The sequence below is a fragment of the Macaca nemestrina genome, chromosome 1 (genome assembly GCF_043159975.1).
Source record: "Macaca nemestrina isolate mMacNem1 chromosome 1, mMacNem.hap1, whole genome shotgun sequence".
Taxonomy (NCBI): domain Eukaryota; kingdom Metazoa; phylum Chordata; class Mammalia; order Primates; family Cercopithecidae; genus Macaca; species Macaca nemestrina.
In genome coordinates, this window is record NC_092125.1 from 38,530,611 (window position 1) to 38,546,666 (window position 16,056).

At 37.1% G+C, this 16,056-nt stretch overlaps 1 protein-coding gene across 3 annotated transcripts in view; it reads left to right on the forward strand.

The window, feature by feature from the left end:
* LOC105484522 (xenotropic and polytropic retrovirus receptor 1) overlaps positions 1–16,056 on the forward strand; it is a 260,929-nt gene that overhangs the window by 168,413 nt on the left and 76,460 nt on the right. For all 3 annotated transcript variants that reach the window (XM_011746237.3, XM_011746236.2, XM_011746238.3), the window contains 2 exons: positions 13,067–13,290; positions 15,734–15,883. In XM_011746237.3, coding sequence (XP_011744539.1) covers positions 13,067–13,290; positions 15,734–15,883 — 374 coding nt within the window. The remainder of the gene's footprint in view (positions 1–13,066; positions 13,291–15,733; positions 15,884–16,056) is intronic.

Consider the following 16,056-nt stretch of genomic DNA (forward strand, 5'->3'; position numbering starts at 1 on the left):
CTCTTCTCGCTTCATTTCATTCATTTGATCCTCAATCGCTGATACTCTTTCTTCCAGTTGATCGAGTCGGTTACTGAAGCTTGTGCATTTGTCACGAATTTCTCATGTCATGGTTTTCATCTCTGTCCGTTCGTTTATGGCCTTCTCTGCATTAATTATTCTGGTTATCAATTCTTCCACTCTTTTTTCAAGATTTTTAGTTTCTTTGCGCTGGGTACGTTATTCCTCCTTTAGCTCTGAGAAGTTTGATGGACTGAATCCTTCTTCTCTTATCTCGTCAAAGTCATTCTCCATCCAGCTTTGATCCATTGCTGGCGATGAGCTGCATTCCTTTGGAGGGGGAGATGTGCTCTTATTTTTTGAATTTCCAGCTTTTCTGCCCTGCTTTTTCCCCATCTTTGTGGTTTTATCTGCCTCTGGTCTTTGATGATAGTGACGTACTGATGGGGTTTTGGTGTGGGTGTCCTTCCTGTTTGTTAGTTTTCCTTCTAAGAGTCAGGACCCTCAGCTGTAGGTCTGTTGGAGATAGCTTGGGGTCGACTCCAGACCCTGTTTGCCTGGGTATCAGCAGCAGAGGCTGCAGAAGATAGAATACTGCTGAACAGCGAGTGTACCTGTCTGATTCTTGCTTTGGAAGCTTCCTCTCAGGGGTGTACTCCACCGTGTGAGGTGTGGGGTGTCGGTCTGCCCCTAGTGGAGGATGTCTCCCATTTAGGCTACTCAGGGGTCAGGGACCCACTTGAGCAGGCAATCTGTCTGTTCTCAGATCTCAACCTCCGTGTTGGGAGATCCACCGCTCTCTTCAAAGCTGTCAGAGTTGCTTGCGTCTGCAGAGGTTTCTGCTGCTTTTTTGCTGCTGTTGTTGTTGTTGTTGTCGTTGTTGTTTAGCTGTGCCCTGTCCCCAAAGGTGGAGTCTACAGAGACTGGCTGTGAGCTCCACCCAGTTTGATCTTCCCAGGGCTTTGTTTACCTACTTAAGCCTCAGCAATGGCAGGCGCCCCTCCCCCAGCCTGGCTGCTGCCTTGCGGTTAGATCGCAGATGGCTGTGCTAGTAATGAGGAAGGCTCTGTGGGCGTGGGACCCTCCCGGCCAGATGTGGGATATAATCTCCTGGTGCGCCCGTTTGCTTAAAGCACAGTATTGGGGTGGGAGTTACCCGATTTTCCAGGTGTTGTGTGTCTCAGTTCCCCTGGCTAGGAAAAGGGATTCCCTTCCCCCTTGCGCTTCCCAGGTGAGGCGATGCCTTGCCCTGCTTCAGCTCTCGCTGGTCGGGCTGCAACAGCTGACCAGCACCGATTGTCCGGCACTCCCCAGTGAGATGAACCCAGTACCTCAGTTGATAATGCAAAAATCACCTGTCTTCTGTGTCAGTCGCGCTGGGAGCTGGAGACTGGAGCTGTTCCTATTTGGCCATCTTGCTGCGCCCCCCCTCGATTTTTTTTAAATGCTGATTATGATCCACTAAATTGGTTTTATGACCTCATACTGGGTTGCAACCCTCAGTTTGAAACATGATTTCTTTAAGTTAGGGTGCTTCTCAAAAATAATTTTAGGCTAGCTACTATTAAAAATTTTGGTGCTATAATTTGATGACTTCTGTTTTGTGTGTGTATTGGCAGGGCCAGTGAGGCGTGTCTCTTGATGTCCTCACTGGTACAAATTGATAGTCTCTAGAGTGACTCCTGCCAGATCAGGAAGTGGTAGGTAATACGAAGACATGATTGACAGAAATATAATTTGGTTCTGGTCCTCAACAGTATCTTTTTTCCCTCCTTATTTAGCAACCTTCTCCCCAGAAGATTGTAGACTGCAGTTCTCAGACACTAGGGCACAAGAAAAACTGTAAACAATATGGGGTGAGTTTAGCTTAATAACCCGCCTCCACCCACTTATATCTCACACATTAAATAGTTAAAAATGCTCCATTTTTAAGTGAGATATTTTTGACTAAAAAACTTTAAATGTCCTGAAACAAATTGCTGTATTTTATTTGTCTGTTTCTAATCACATCAAAAAGGCCAAACAATCAAAATATAGCATGAATGCTGCTAAAATTTGGAATGTTTTTCTTGCTGATGCTATTTACTATTGAACCTTCCTAGGCTTCCACGCACTCACTTATAAAACAAGCAGATTGATTCCCAACCCTGTAGGGTTCCACACGTTAGGATCAGAAGCTATTTTCAATATTCAGAAAACCTGATGTAAGTTATTTTGTTAGTCTTTATTTTTTATTATGTGTCTTTGGTTGAAAATTGACATTTATTTAGATGACATTTATTTAGATTTATAGATAAAATCAGTATTCGAAGATCATAGGAAGAGGGGAATTGTAAAAGGGAGAGGTTCTTCATGGTAAAAACATTGCTAATCCCTAACCTGGAAGTCTCTTAGGTCTCTTCTGTCACTAGACAAGGTATCAATCTTGAAGTCTATACCGTTAGAAACCGTTTTTTTTGTGGTAACCAGTAATGTCTTTTTCCAGTGGACAACTGATCCAACTGATCACTTCACTTTTTTCAAACCAGTTTGCCTTTTCTCTTTATTAAAAATACTTAGCTTCTAAACAGTGTTTATGTGCCTAATGTTAAGAAAAAAAAGTCAGAATATATGTGTTGCTTCTAATATTTCACAAAACATTCAAGCCTCTTTTATTGGCTGGAATTTTGAAACAGCTAAGTGCTTTTTCTTTGTTTTTGAATAATTTCATTTTTTTTTCTGGCTGCCTTTTTTTGGCTTCAGTGACATTGGGAAGTCACAGCAGTGTTAATATGCTGTCTCTTTCTTTACTAAAAAGGATAGGAGGGAGAGAGGGAAGAAGGAAGGTAACTGCATTGGTGTTTTATTAGTGGGAAAATTATAATAGAAACAGACTTATTTCTTGCCTGTAAAATATGTTCTTGATTCATATAAATGCAAGGCCAATTAGATAATAGTTACTAAGAGCTATTCTTATTACATAGTTATTCCTGTTATTCCTGTAATCCTTTTACAATGTCTTGCTGTATGTTTTTTTCATTATTGATTTATATTGTTTTTATACAAAAGGAATTTGAGGCACTGTATATTGTTATACCACTAAATGTGTGCAATTAATAATTAGAATCTTTTACACTGAAATAGTAAATGTTCATTTTACAAATGATACATGTGTCTAGTATGCATGTATTTAAACTATGACTTAATGACTGGCTTTGTTCTTTGCTCGTGTGTGTGTTAAAATGTGGATTAAGTAGGTATTTTTAATGAGAGTGGTCATAGGTTGGTATATTGTTTTAAATTCCCATGTCTTAACATGTCTTCCTGCGTCATGAGTCTCTTGAGTTCATTACAGTAGAATCGGTTACTTAAGAACTGTTTAAAGGAGTAGGGAGGGTAGTAGGGGAAGTGAAATTAAAGCAGCCACTCTTGCTTGCTTTCTTGTTAATACATCTAAAGGAAATTACAATTACAATATTTGTATTGTCCACAATAAATTTTCCTTTCTTTATTCTGTTTAAAAAAAAGTGTTTGATAAGCCTCTATTAAAAACAAGCCATGTGAAAACCAGACTCATTTTGTTTCTCCCCTTTTTTTCTCTCAGCCTCATTTTCTTTCTCTCCTTCCTTCGTTCTGTGTCTCTCCTATTTTTCTTTTTTTCTTTCTGAGACTGAAAGAAAGGATGAGGAATGTCTACGGTCATGAGTAACACAGTTTCCAAATGGCATCTTCACAAACAAACACAATATCATGTAAATTAATTTTTTTTAAAAATTGTAGGTCACAACCCAATAAGTTGGTCAGAAAATTAAAATACAGTCACGTGTCACTTAATGACAGGGATAATTCTGAGAAATACGTCATGAGGTGATTTCATTTTGGGAACATCATGTGTACTTACACAAACATAGATGGTCTATCCTGTTACACATGTAGCCTATATAATATAGCCTGTTGCTCCTAGGCTATAAAACTGTCCAGCATGTTACTACAGAGAATACTGTAGGCAATTGTAAAACAATGGTATTTATTTATCTAAACATAGAAAAAGTACAGTAAAAATAAAGTATTATATCTAACGGGGCTCCTGTTGTACATGCTGTCAGTTGTTGACCAGAATGTTGTTCTGTGGCGCTACGACTGTACGTGGGTCATTACAGGCATGTTTTTAAAAATATAGATAGAATATAGTAGAATAGAAAATATCAGAGTGTTATTTAGTAAATACATCTGTTGTGTTTATTTACAAATTTTATGTATTTTTTAAAGTTTATGTGCAATATGACATTTAGTATTTTACAGTTATGCAAAGTACTGTGAAAACTGACATGAAGAAGCATTGACTTTACTTGGAGGAAGAAAGCAGGATTGAGGAAAAGCCTTTAGAAGAAGTGAAATTTAAATTGGGTCTTTGAAAATGTGTAGGCATTGGCCAAATGCTCTTAAGGGAGGTTGTTTGGGAATGGCTGTAGGGGGAGGTGGAATTTAGTGCTTCAAAGCAAGGGAAAAAAATCTATCCAGATGCATAGTGGCATTAAAGTACATGACATATTTGGGGATGAAGACAATAACAAATAGTCTTTTGAGGCTGAATTTGTAAGATATCAAGGAGTAAGTTGCTGATTAGAGAGAAAAGTGGAAAAATTAGATGTTTTATTCACATACAGATTTCAGACTTCAGTATCTGAGGTACACAGTTTCAAGTGTGTAGGAATTCCAGATAAAAGCAGTATAAAAAATGCATGTAATGTAACAAGATTAACTATCCTGAATCATCTGTGATGGGTCAACATTCTCATTAACTTACTTTATATTTTGAATAACACTAAGGTCCATAAATTGAATTAGCAAGATAGTAATATTGTAAGACAGGTAAACAAATAATAAAAATACTCTAAGACATTAATTTTATTTTAGAAAGAATTATTCTTCAATTGCATAACAACAGCATTGCCATTCTGAAGATAGCTTGTAGTTCTTGAAATAACTTTTTCTAAAAGTAAAAGAACAATGAATTTGGTGAAAGCAAAAGATATTGGTAACCCTTATTCTAGCTCTTTGAGGGATACATAGGTTCTTTGAAAATTCTTGAATGGTTGTTGGAAATTTTTATCAAATATTTAGTATGAGAGCCTATGGCGTTAACATATTAAAATAATCATATTTGTTCTCATATTCAGGGTCACTTGATTTACTGGCATAAGTAGTAATTGTAGTTTATTGGCAAAATAGTCTATTTTCATCAATATTTATAAAATTGCTTAGAAGTATTATGTGTAATATTTTTTCAGATAGCTTCTAAGTTGTTAGGACATAAATACTTAAGTTGTTTGAACCTGACTACTTAATAAATAGAAGCATTAGGTATTCTTTTGGCCTAGAAGCATCATGAAAATATTACTGAGACACAAAGTACACCATGAACCAAGAAAGAACCTAGAAGTTCTACATTGTTTTTGATCTTGAGGATAAGACAGACACATTTGCAATAGAAATGTTTAACATATGTAAAAAGAGCCATAAGATTCATTCATTCATTCATTCATTCATTCATTCATTCACTTATTTATTTATTTTGAGATTGAGTCTTGCTTTGTCGCCCAGGCTGGAGTGCAGTGGTGCGATCTCAGCTCACTGCAACCTCTGCCTCCCGGGTTCAAGCAATTCTCTGCCTCAGCCTCCTGAGTAGCTGGGATTACAGGCGCCCGGCTAATTTTTTTGTATTTTTAGTACAGACGAAGTTTCACCATCTTGACTAGGCTGGTCTTGAACTCCAGACCTCGTGATCCACCCACCTCGGCCTCCCAAAGTGTTGGGATTACAGGCGTGAGCCACTGCGCCTGGCCTCATTTTTATAAGTGTATTTGTAGATATTCATTGTAGATCAAAGTATACACTTTCATACACACACACACACACACACACACACACACCCTTTTCCAGATTCTGTGCAATCCCATGTGTTTGAGCTTTCTGGCGATCTGGCTCTGGAAAACTGAAGTGTCATTACAAAATAGATTGGGATACTTGGTGTCAAAAGCAGTATTTCTTATTCTTTTTAAACCTATACCCCTTTGATAGATATGAAAATCTCATACCATAGCTGTAGTAATATTGAATATGATTTTTTCAAACTACATATGCTTTATATTCCCCTACCCCCACCCAGGGATTTTCATAGACTCCTCTACATAGTTATGCCCTTAAGGAAGAGAATCATTACTTTAAAGAAAGTAGCAAAATACACCTGAAATGTTGATTTCTTCTCCATTTCTATTTGGGAATGTAGGTTACTAGAGAGAACTTTTACCTATTTATTCATTATTCAACAAACATGGATCGAGTATACTATATGCAAGCTCTTTATGGTACAAAGATAATGATGGTAGGCCACACAAAAACTTGTATGAGAATGTTAATAGCATTATTTATATAGTTTAAAAAACTAGAAACAATTCAAATGTCTGCAGACTGAAGAATATTTAAACAAAATATATATTCACACAATGAAATACTGTTTGGCAATAAAAGGAGTTCAGTATAACAGACTTACATTATGGTACAAAATTGATGAATGTCAAAATTATCATGCTAAGTAAAAGAACCCAGACAAACCCAAAAGATTATATATTGTGTGATTCTTTTATATGGAATGTTCAGAAAAGGCAATTCAACAGAAATGGAATACAGATCAGTGTTTGCCTGGGGTAGGGGCTGGAAGTGGGGATTGAGAGCTAATGGCCATGATGGAAGTATATGAGGTGACAGAAATGTTGTTCTAAAATTGGGTTTTTATGATGATTGCACAACTCTATAAATTTACTAAAAGTCAATGAATTGCGTGTTTACAGTAGATGAATCCTGTGGTAGGTAAGTTATACCTCAAACATTATTTAAAATAAATTTTCATTATGAAAAAAGATAAAGATTTTAGAACTGTTACCTTTAGAGTTCAGTCAGTCAGTGAAGCAGACATAAACGAAGAATTATATGTAGTGTGCTTTGGCTGCATGTATGTGGTCCCAGAAGAGCCCTAAGGTGGGAGTTTCATTTGTGACTGAGAGAGTTGTTAAATATGAAAAACTTTATATAGAAAACAGTGTTTGAGATTAGCCTTGCAAAATAAGTAAGGAGTTTTCCAGATGGAGAGGCATTTGTGTCTTGACTTATTGTTGGCACACAGGAAGTGACAGTCCTCTTTCTTTTCATTTTTGGGCTTCTTACATTTTTAATATGCATGTAATGAGAAGTGTAAATGTATTGACAGTTCTGACTAAGGACGCTAAACAATTAGCAAATTTATATACTAATCTTTTAACAATTAAAGTTAAGCAATCTTATTACATATGATATTCTGTCTTCTGGCTAATTTACCTGAGGTTTTTAGTCAGCAGAATAATTTATAGTTGCCCTTAGATAAATCCTTGTATTATTTCATTTTATGTTTGTGTGCATATTGTGTGTAATATTTTTTCAGATAACTTCTAAGTCATTAGGACATAAATACTTAAGTTGTTTGAACCTGACTACTTAATAAATAGAAGCATTAGTTATTTCTTTTGGCCTAGACAGATGAAAATATTACTGGAACACTAAGGGCATCGTGAACCAAGAAAGCACCAAGAAGTTCTATACTGTTTTTGATCTTAAGGATGATAAGACAAACATATTTACAATAGAAATGTTTAACATGTGTAAAAGAAGCCCTGAGATTTATTTTCTGTTGACTTCAGTAAGAGATTTTAAAATATGTGAATTGTTCTGTTTTTTACAATATGGAAGACTAGAAAGAAATCCAATAATCTCTTCGAAACACTAAAGTGACACATAAAATATACAAAATTATCAGGAAAATAATAAAAATATGTATCTAATATGATTAAAAACATAAAGGAGAGCACAAAAACCATAAACAAAGAAGAAATCATTAAAATTGACTAGGCATATTTTTTAAACGACCAATTAGATCTTTTACAAATGAAAATATAATCACGGTAATTAGTACCTTAATAGATCAATTAAACTGTAGATTAGGTAGAGTTAAAGGGACAATTTATAAACCAGAAGATAGAGCTGAAAATTTACTCAGAATGCAACATAAATTGATAAAGAGAAGAAAATATGAGAGATGTAAGAGACAAAGTAAAAAGATCAAGGGGTTATAATTGGTATCTTTATTTTCCCATGACCCATTCCATATTTCCTTTGCCCTCAGCCAGAACCCCAACTGGTTATTGGGTGACATGACCTAGACTTTAATTCGTAAAGGATCTGAATCTCAATAGTTCTTTTATTAATTACTGTAGGTTTTTTTTTTTGTTTTTGAGACATAGTCTCACTCTGTCACCCAGGCTGGAGTGTGTGGTGCCACAATCTCAGCTCACTGCACCCTCCACCTCCTGGGTTCAAGTGATTCTCACGCCTCAGCCTTCTGAGCACCTGGGATCACAGGCGTGCACCACCACACCCGGCTAATTTTTGTAATCTTTGTAGAGACGGGATTTTACCATGTTGGTCAGGCTGGTCTCGAACTCCTAGCCTCAAGTGATCCACCTGCCTCAGTCTCCCAGAGTGTTGGGATTACAGGCGTGAGCCACCATGCCCGGCCTGTTGTAGTTTTCCATTAACATATATTATTGGTCATGGAAGTAATCGAAGGTGTTCCAAAGTCTGCTGGGTTCCATACCTTGTTGCTCCTATTATGTTTCAGCAATTCACCTTTCCCTTGGTAATCAGGATCAGTCACTTTTAGCCAGTAAACCCCTTCTTTGTCTATTGTTTCATAGTACAAAGAACCCAAAATGGCCAGGTGGCAGTTGCATCTTCCAATTCAGTGGAACCATTGTTGTATTCCTCTGATGGAAGCATTTTCCCCTTGAGAACTAACCAACAGTCAGAGTTTAAGTCGTAGATTGGGAAGCAAAAATTATGTGAGTGGATTATTATAGTATTGAGAGGAGCCACTCCTACTTCTACCCCTTGATTCCTAGACTGGATATTTTGGTTATGGTGGAGACATATGGCCTCGTTATTGTATCCTGTAAGACAGAACCCCATCCTTTCAGAGTCTTGTCTCCCAACTTTTCTGTTAGGCCATTGATTAGCTTTTCTATTAGGCCATCTGTTTCTGGGTATATAATAAAAGACTATTTTATTCCATGGCTATGAGCCCATTGCTTTTACTATTGTTGCTGTGAAATGAGTTCCTTGATCAGAAGCAAGGCTGTATATAATACCATGATAGTGGATAAAGCATTTCAGGAGATGGTGGTGCTAGAGAAGCATTATAGCTAGGGAAGGTACATCCATATCAAGAATGCTTTTATTCCAGGGAGGACAAATCTCTGTCCCCTGCCCAATAGAAGACATCCAACACAATCAACCTGCCAGTAGGTAGCTGGCCAGTCCCAAGGAATAATGGTAACATGTCTGGGGTTCAGTGCTAGTCTCTGCTGCCTGGTGAGTAGCTGCATTATCAGATGCGTAGCTGCATGCCAGGTGCTAGAGGTTGTATTGATTTTCCTCAGTGAAAATACCATATCCAGAATAGCAACTGCCATCACAGAGACCACCTAGTTTACACCAATCCAGTTTTTTGCCAAGATTTATCAAACTTCCGTGTAAACAAATGAGTTGAGAGAGGATGTGGTAGATATCCTATCCCTTTGTCTTTAAAGTCTGTGATTGTTGTACTAATTTCTGCAGTTCTATCTTGATAGGAAAAGTTCCAGGAACTGTCACAGCCCTTCCTTTCATCATGTTTCTTACCCGTGGGTCAGAATCACTGGAGAGTCTACCAGCAGCCTAGTAGTTCTATTCTAATTATACATCTTGGAACTGAAAAAGGAATCATAGGATGAATCTGTGGACCAACTGGGTCTTCTGTGAGTCTAATCTGGGCTGATATTTCATCTGTCACCTGAATATCATAAGTGTATAGTTTGATTGCTAAACCACAGTGATGCCTGGAGTCTCCAGAAGTTTGCCACTCCTAAGGAAAACACTCCTAGGAAAAAAGATTCAAAGTATGAGAGGGACTTGAAATGAGCAAGTTTCTCCATGGTTGACTTTGAAGGTAGAGTTAAGAGTAGTCTCGAGGAGCTAAAAGCAGACCACAGATGAGAGACAGCAAGGAAACGGGAACCTCACTCTTAAAACTACAAAGAACTGAATTCTGCCACAACCAAGTGAGCCTGAATGTGAGCTTGAGAAAGCAGCCTAGCTAACACCTTGCGTTTAGCCTTAGGAGAGCCTAACAGAGAACCTAGCCACATCATCCTTGGACTTCTAACCTACAAAACTGTGAGCTAATAAATGGGGTTTCTTTAAGACACTATGTGTGTGATAATTTGTTATACAACAATACAAAGCTAATATACAAAAGCCAGTGACTAGTAATCTTTGCAAAGTCTGGATATTTCCCTTTCCCCAGTGCACAGTCACTCTAGTAAAAAGACATGAGGCCCTCTGAGGAAGGATTAGAGGAAGATCTACAGTATATACTTGTGACAGTGCTGCAGGAACGACCCAAAAGCAAGGCCAGCTTCCACTTCAGTCGGGGATCTCTGGGTTTTTTAACTAGCATAGGTCTGGAAGCTAGTGAGAGGTAGTGACTCTCTCTTATAGTGACTAATATCAAGTATTTGGCCACCAGACCTGGAGTTTTTTTCTGTTACGTCAGTCAAGCAATATTCTAGTAGGTTGCCCATTTCTGTCTTTCCTGGGGATAACCATGACCAATTAACCACAGCCAAAATCTCAGCGGGCAAAAACATCTGTCCTCTTGCCTTTTATGGTAAATGTATCCACTTTGTTTTGATAGTTAAGTGCTGCCCTCTGGCCCTTCTGTTCCAAGGATCATTGAGTGTGCATTGCAATTAGGAACCCATCTTAGTGGATACATCTCTCATAGCCATTCCTGGCCTTCAATGGAGAGTAAACATAGAACTTTTTAAGGATGCAGGTGCTCTTCTCACTAACGTAATTCTGGATGCCTTAATGAAGGGATTATTTTCTGGGTCCCCTCAGGAGGATGTGATTGGTGTTGGAGAGGCGTAAGAGTGGTCCCTAGGAGCTAAAAACAGGTCCCAGATGGGTTGACCCACATAGATGGATGAAATTTATTTGTAAAGAGGAATGGAAACATGATTTTGGTTTTGAATGCAATCTTAGATCATAGGAAATACAAGAAGATATAAATAGATTATAAAAGTTAAGAAAATGAAGGTCATGTAAAGGATTAAGAATAGAGATGAATCTTGGAAACATCCTATAGAAGGAAATTCTCTAGGAGAACGAGTGAATCATGAAGCAGTGCCAGACAGGACAAAAATACTAAAGGTTAGTTAAAGACAACAGCAAGACAGTATAGCAGTAGATAAAGCAAGGAACGGGAGAACTATGATAAAGAATAAGTTGTAAATAATTCTTTGTTATTATTATATAATTTTTATCATTATTTATTGAGTGCTATGTCCCTTGGCATTTCTTTTTTTTTTTCTTTTGAGATGGTGTCTCGCTCTGTCACCCAGGCTGGAGTGCAGGGTCACGATCTTGGCTCACTGTAACCTCTGCTCACTGCAACCTCCGCCTCGCAAATTCAAGCAATTCTCCTGCCTCAGCCTACCAAGTAGCTGGGATTACAGGAGTGCACCACCACACCTGGCTAATTTTGTATTTTTAGTAGAGACGGGATTTCACTATGTTGACCAGGCTGGTCTCGAAATCCTGACCTCAGGTGATCCGCCTGCCTCAGCCTCCCCAAGTGCTGGGATTACAGGCATGAGCCATCGCACCCTTCCAGTCCCTTGGCATTTCTATGCTTCATTTAATCTTTACAACCACTTTATGAGGGAGTTGGTATTTCCATTTCATATGAAAGTTGTAGAAGAGTTATAAAAAAAAAGAAAACTCACTAAAATCATACAGCTAGTTAATGAGGCAAGAATTTGAACCCAAATCTTCCTGGTTCCAGTGAACTAAATTGTGACCTAGGAAGAAAAATTATAGAGTACTATTTTTAAATGTATGTGTAACACAAACACATATATTCAGATATACCTAACATTTTTAACACATAGCTTGCAAGTCTTAATCTCTTATAATACCTGTCTTAGAGAAGTAATGAAGGATAGTGGGAAATACAGGAGATTAAAAATCTAAAGCCCAAATTCTAATCCTGTTTCTGACCTGAACTGTATAACCAGAAACATTTCTTAATGGCTTTTTAAAATTGAGATATTTCTATACCATAAAATTTGCCTCCTTAAAGTTTGTAATTCCATGGTTTTTCGTATATTCACAAGGTTGTACGCCCATCACTACCAATTCTGGAACATTTTCATCATCCTAAAGACATATCTCGTACCCATTAGCAATCACTTCCCATTTGCCTTCCGCTCAGCCCATGGCAAGCATTAATCTTCTTTCTATCTGTGTGGATTTCGTGATTCTGGACATTTCATATTAATGGAATCATACGGTATTGGGTATTTTGTGTCTGATTTCTTTCACTTAATGTCTTCAAGGTTCATCCATGTCATAGCATGAATTAGCACTTCATTCTTTTTTAATGGCTGATTCTATTGTGTGTTTATATGCACACACATGCATGCACACCACATTTTGTTTATTTGTTCCTCAGTTGATAGACATTTGGATTGTTTCCACTTTCTGGCTATTATGAATGCAAGTTAGTGTGTGTATGCAAGTTTTCTTGTGAACATATGTTTTCACCTCTCTTAGGTATATGCCTAGGAATGGAATTGCTGAATCATATGTTTAACCTTTCAAGAACTGCCAGCTTTCTTCCAAATACCAGAGAGGCTGCATTTTCACTCTTAGTGGCTCTTTACATTTTATTTATTCATTTTGTAAAAAGAAAGGTACATGAGGTTTTGCAGGGGGTAAAATGAAAGGAGTGTGTTACACAAAAATATTTTTTCCTATCGAGTTCTAAATATTACAAGTAGCAGGTTTTTTTCCTAGAAATTCTAGGGGAACAAATGGGAATTATTATTAAAAATTCAGAAGTCAGTAGGAACTTTTTTATCTTACTGATTTGACAATTCTGTTTTATTTCTTATAGAGAAGCTCGCAGAGGCTCAGCGCAGGTTTGCTACACTTCAGAACGAGCTTCAGTCATCGCTGGATGCGCAGAAAGAAAGCACTGGTGTAACTACGCTGCGACAACGCAGAAAGCCAGTCTTCCACTTGTCCCATGAGGAACGTGTCCAACATAGAAATATTAAAGACCTTAAACTGGCCTTCAGCGAGTTCTACCTCAGTCTCATCCTGCTGCAGAACTATCAGGTACTTAGATTCTTACCCTAGAAAATGGCACTTTCAAGTAAATGAGAAATTTCAATAAATGGAAATACCCTAAAGTATTACTAGTGGGTCAGTTCCAAAAAGGAAAATCCTTAACATGTTATTATTCTTGGGGTTCCTACTGGCTAAAAGCCATGTGTCAGAGGCGATAAAACTGTGTTAACAAGACTTCTATTTTTGAAGATTCATGTTCTAAAAACTTTTGTATAATATTTAGGGGTAGCCCACAACTCAGGGACTAACAGTTTGCTTCCTGTTTTTAGAGGCAGCTCTGATAGTCATGAATAGAAATAATATGTCTCTCCAGCCACGGCCACTGTTGGCTATGTAAGGGCTTTTTTTTTTTTTCTTTTTTGAAACAGAGTCTCACTGTGTCACTCAGGCTGGAGTACAATGGCATGATCTCGGCTCACTGCAACCTCTGCCTCCTGGGTTCAAGTAGTTCTCCTACCTCAGCCTCCTGAGTAGCTGAGATTACAGATGCACGCCACCGTCCTTGGCTAATTTTTGTATTTTTAGTAGAGATGGGGTTTCACCATGTTGACCAGGCTGGTCTTGAACTCCTGACCTAAAGTGATCCGCTTGCCTTGGCCTCCCAAGCTTTGGGATTACTGGCATGAGCCAATACTCCTGGCCCGTATGGGCTTTTATAGTCCTCCTAACCAATAGCAAAATGTCTACAAAAGCTATCAGATAGTTAATTTTTCTGCAGCTGACACTAATAAAACAAAGACCCTGACTTTTCAACTTGCAGCTGAAAGAATCCTTCCAGTCTTCCTATCCATGGGCTGCAATAAAATCATATTTTTTAAAGTTATTGAGAAAAGCATCTCCCTGATCTTTAAAGAGACCTTATGCACTATTTTTTTTTTTCATTTTATTCTTGTGATTATTACTTATAGTGAGTGGTTAGGATCATCACAGGATGGTATACCATGTTAAAACTAAAGATTATGTAACAAAAGTATTACCTGGAGTGTTAGAATTTTTTAATAAAAAGTAATTAAAGTCCCATATCTGCAGTAACCTTAAATTGCTAATGCATGTGCTTATTTTTATCATTTTCTTCTATAATTCTACTTTGTTCTTTAGTGATTTAATATTTTATCATTTGAAGACAAACCTAGTAAGAAAACAATTTAGTAGAAAAATAATTACATATGTTTATATAGTGATAAATTCCTTTGCTTTGAGATTTGTTCATTGCTTTATAATTTAAAAAACAAAAAATGTATTTCCTCTTTCCTATAATGGTATAACAACGTTACCATATCATAGTTCATAAATTATGTTTGGGTGTTACATGGAAAAATCTTTGTTAAATTTCACTGTATTAACTTTCCTAGCAACTTTTGTTTGGGGTCATTATAAAATGCTCCTTGGGAAAACAAAAGTAATAGTTAATTATGAAAGTTCTGCTTTGTCTTCTATTCTTTGGGGGTCGTCTATTCTGTAAGAATACATTTATTTTGAGAATGAAGGAGAAAGGAAGATTGATTAAAAGCTATCTCTAAGTCATGATGTATGTATGCACCCCACACAGATTTTAAGATCATACATTAAAGCATGAGGGAAAAATATGTAAACAAATAAGTAAGGAAAGCCTATTTTGGAGTGAGTGCACAATATTTTACTCTTAGGAACATGTAATCAGCAAATTTGGGAGACCTCTGGTTTAAAGATCTAACCTTGCAATTTGAGTTTTCAGCTTTTTTGCATGCTGGGCAAAGAACAGCAGAATTTGAGATGTTGAAAGTATAGTATTTTGTTATTGTAGAAATCGGAGAAAAGTAGGGACTTCTACCCATTATAAACTGAACCCTGTATGTATGATCACTGCTTTGTTTCTACTTACTCTTCTTAGCACTCCCATATGCAAACTGAGAATGGGTGGAATGAACATGAAAGTGAAGAGCAGTGGGTGATCTTCCATTTTCCTTACTGGAACATGCGTGACTGCATGGCAGGGAGAGATGTGTACTCCTGTACCAGTCCTTCAGAAAACAAAGAACTAAATAAATGTGTTCAGTGCATGGCAAATGCAAAACATTTTCTGAAGATAATTCTTTTGACCAAAGCAGCAAAATAATAGAAATTAGCTATTTTGAAAATAAATATACACAGAAAACAGGAAATAAAAACATTTTGAGCTTAGGACTTTCATTAATTTACTTGGAAGAGAAATAATAGTGTTCATAGTTCAGGGTTTCTTTGTGTTACTAATAGCATACTACCTTGAAATGAATAAAAGAAATAAAAAAGAAGAGTCATCCTTTTAGTAGTAGATGCTTTTATGAAAGCTTTGCCATTTCCTTGAGTACTCAGTCTTTGTCCAGCCAGCTCTGTCAGTGCTTAGTGCTTATTCTTTTTCATCTTTTTTGATGGTAGTAGAAATTATAGTTGTGTTTCTCATTTCTTTCTGTAGAATCTGAATTTTACAGGGTTTCGAAAAATCCTTAAGAAGCATGACAAGATCCTGGAAACATCTCGTGGAGCAGATTGGCGAGTGGCTCATGTAGAAGTGGCCCCATTTTATACTTGCAAGAAAATCAACCAGCTTATCTCTGAAACTGAGGTACAATAATCTCGTTTATTTACCACATATTTTCAGTTACATGCTTTATTTTTAGGGAAGCAATTCCTTATTTCTGTTATTTTGTAACTAGTTGCTAGCTTTGAATATATATGCCTTACTTGTGATTTTTTTTCATTTTCTTTTATCAGTATACATTCACCAAAAAGTTGTCA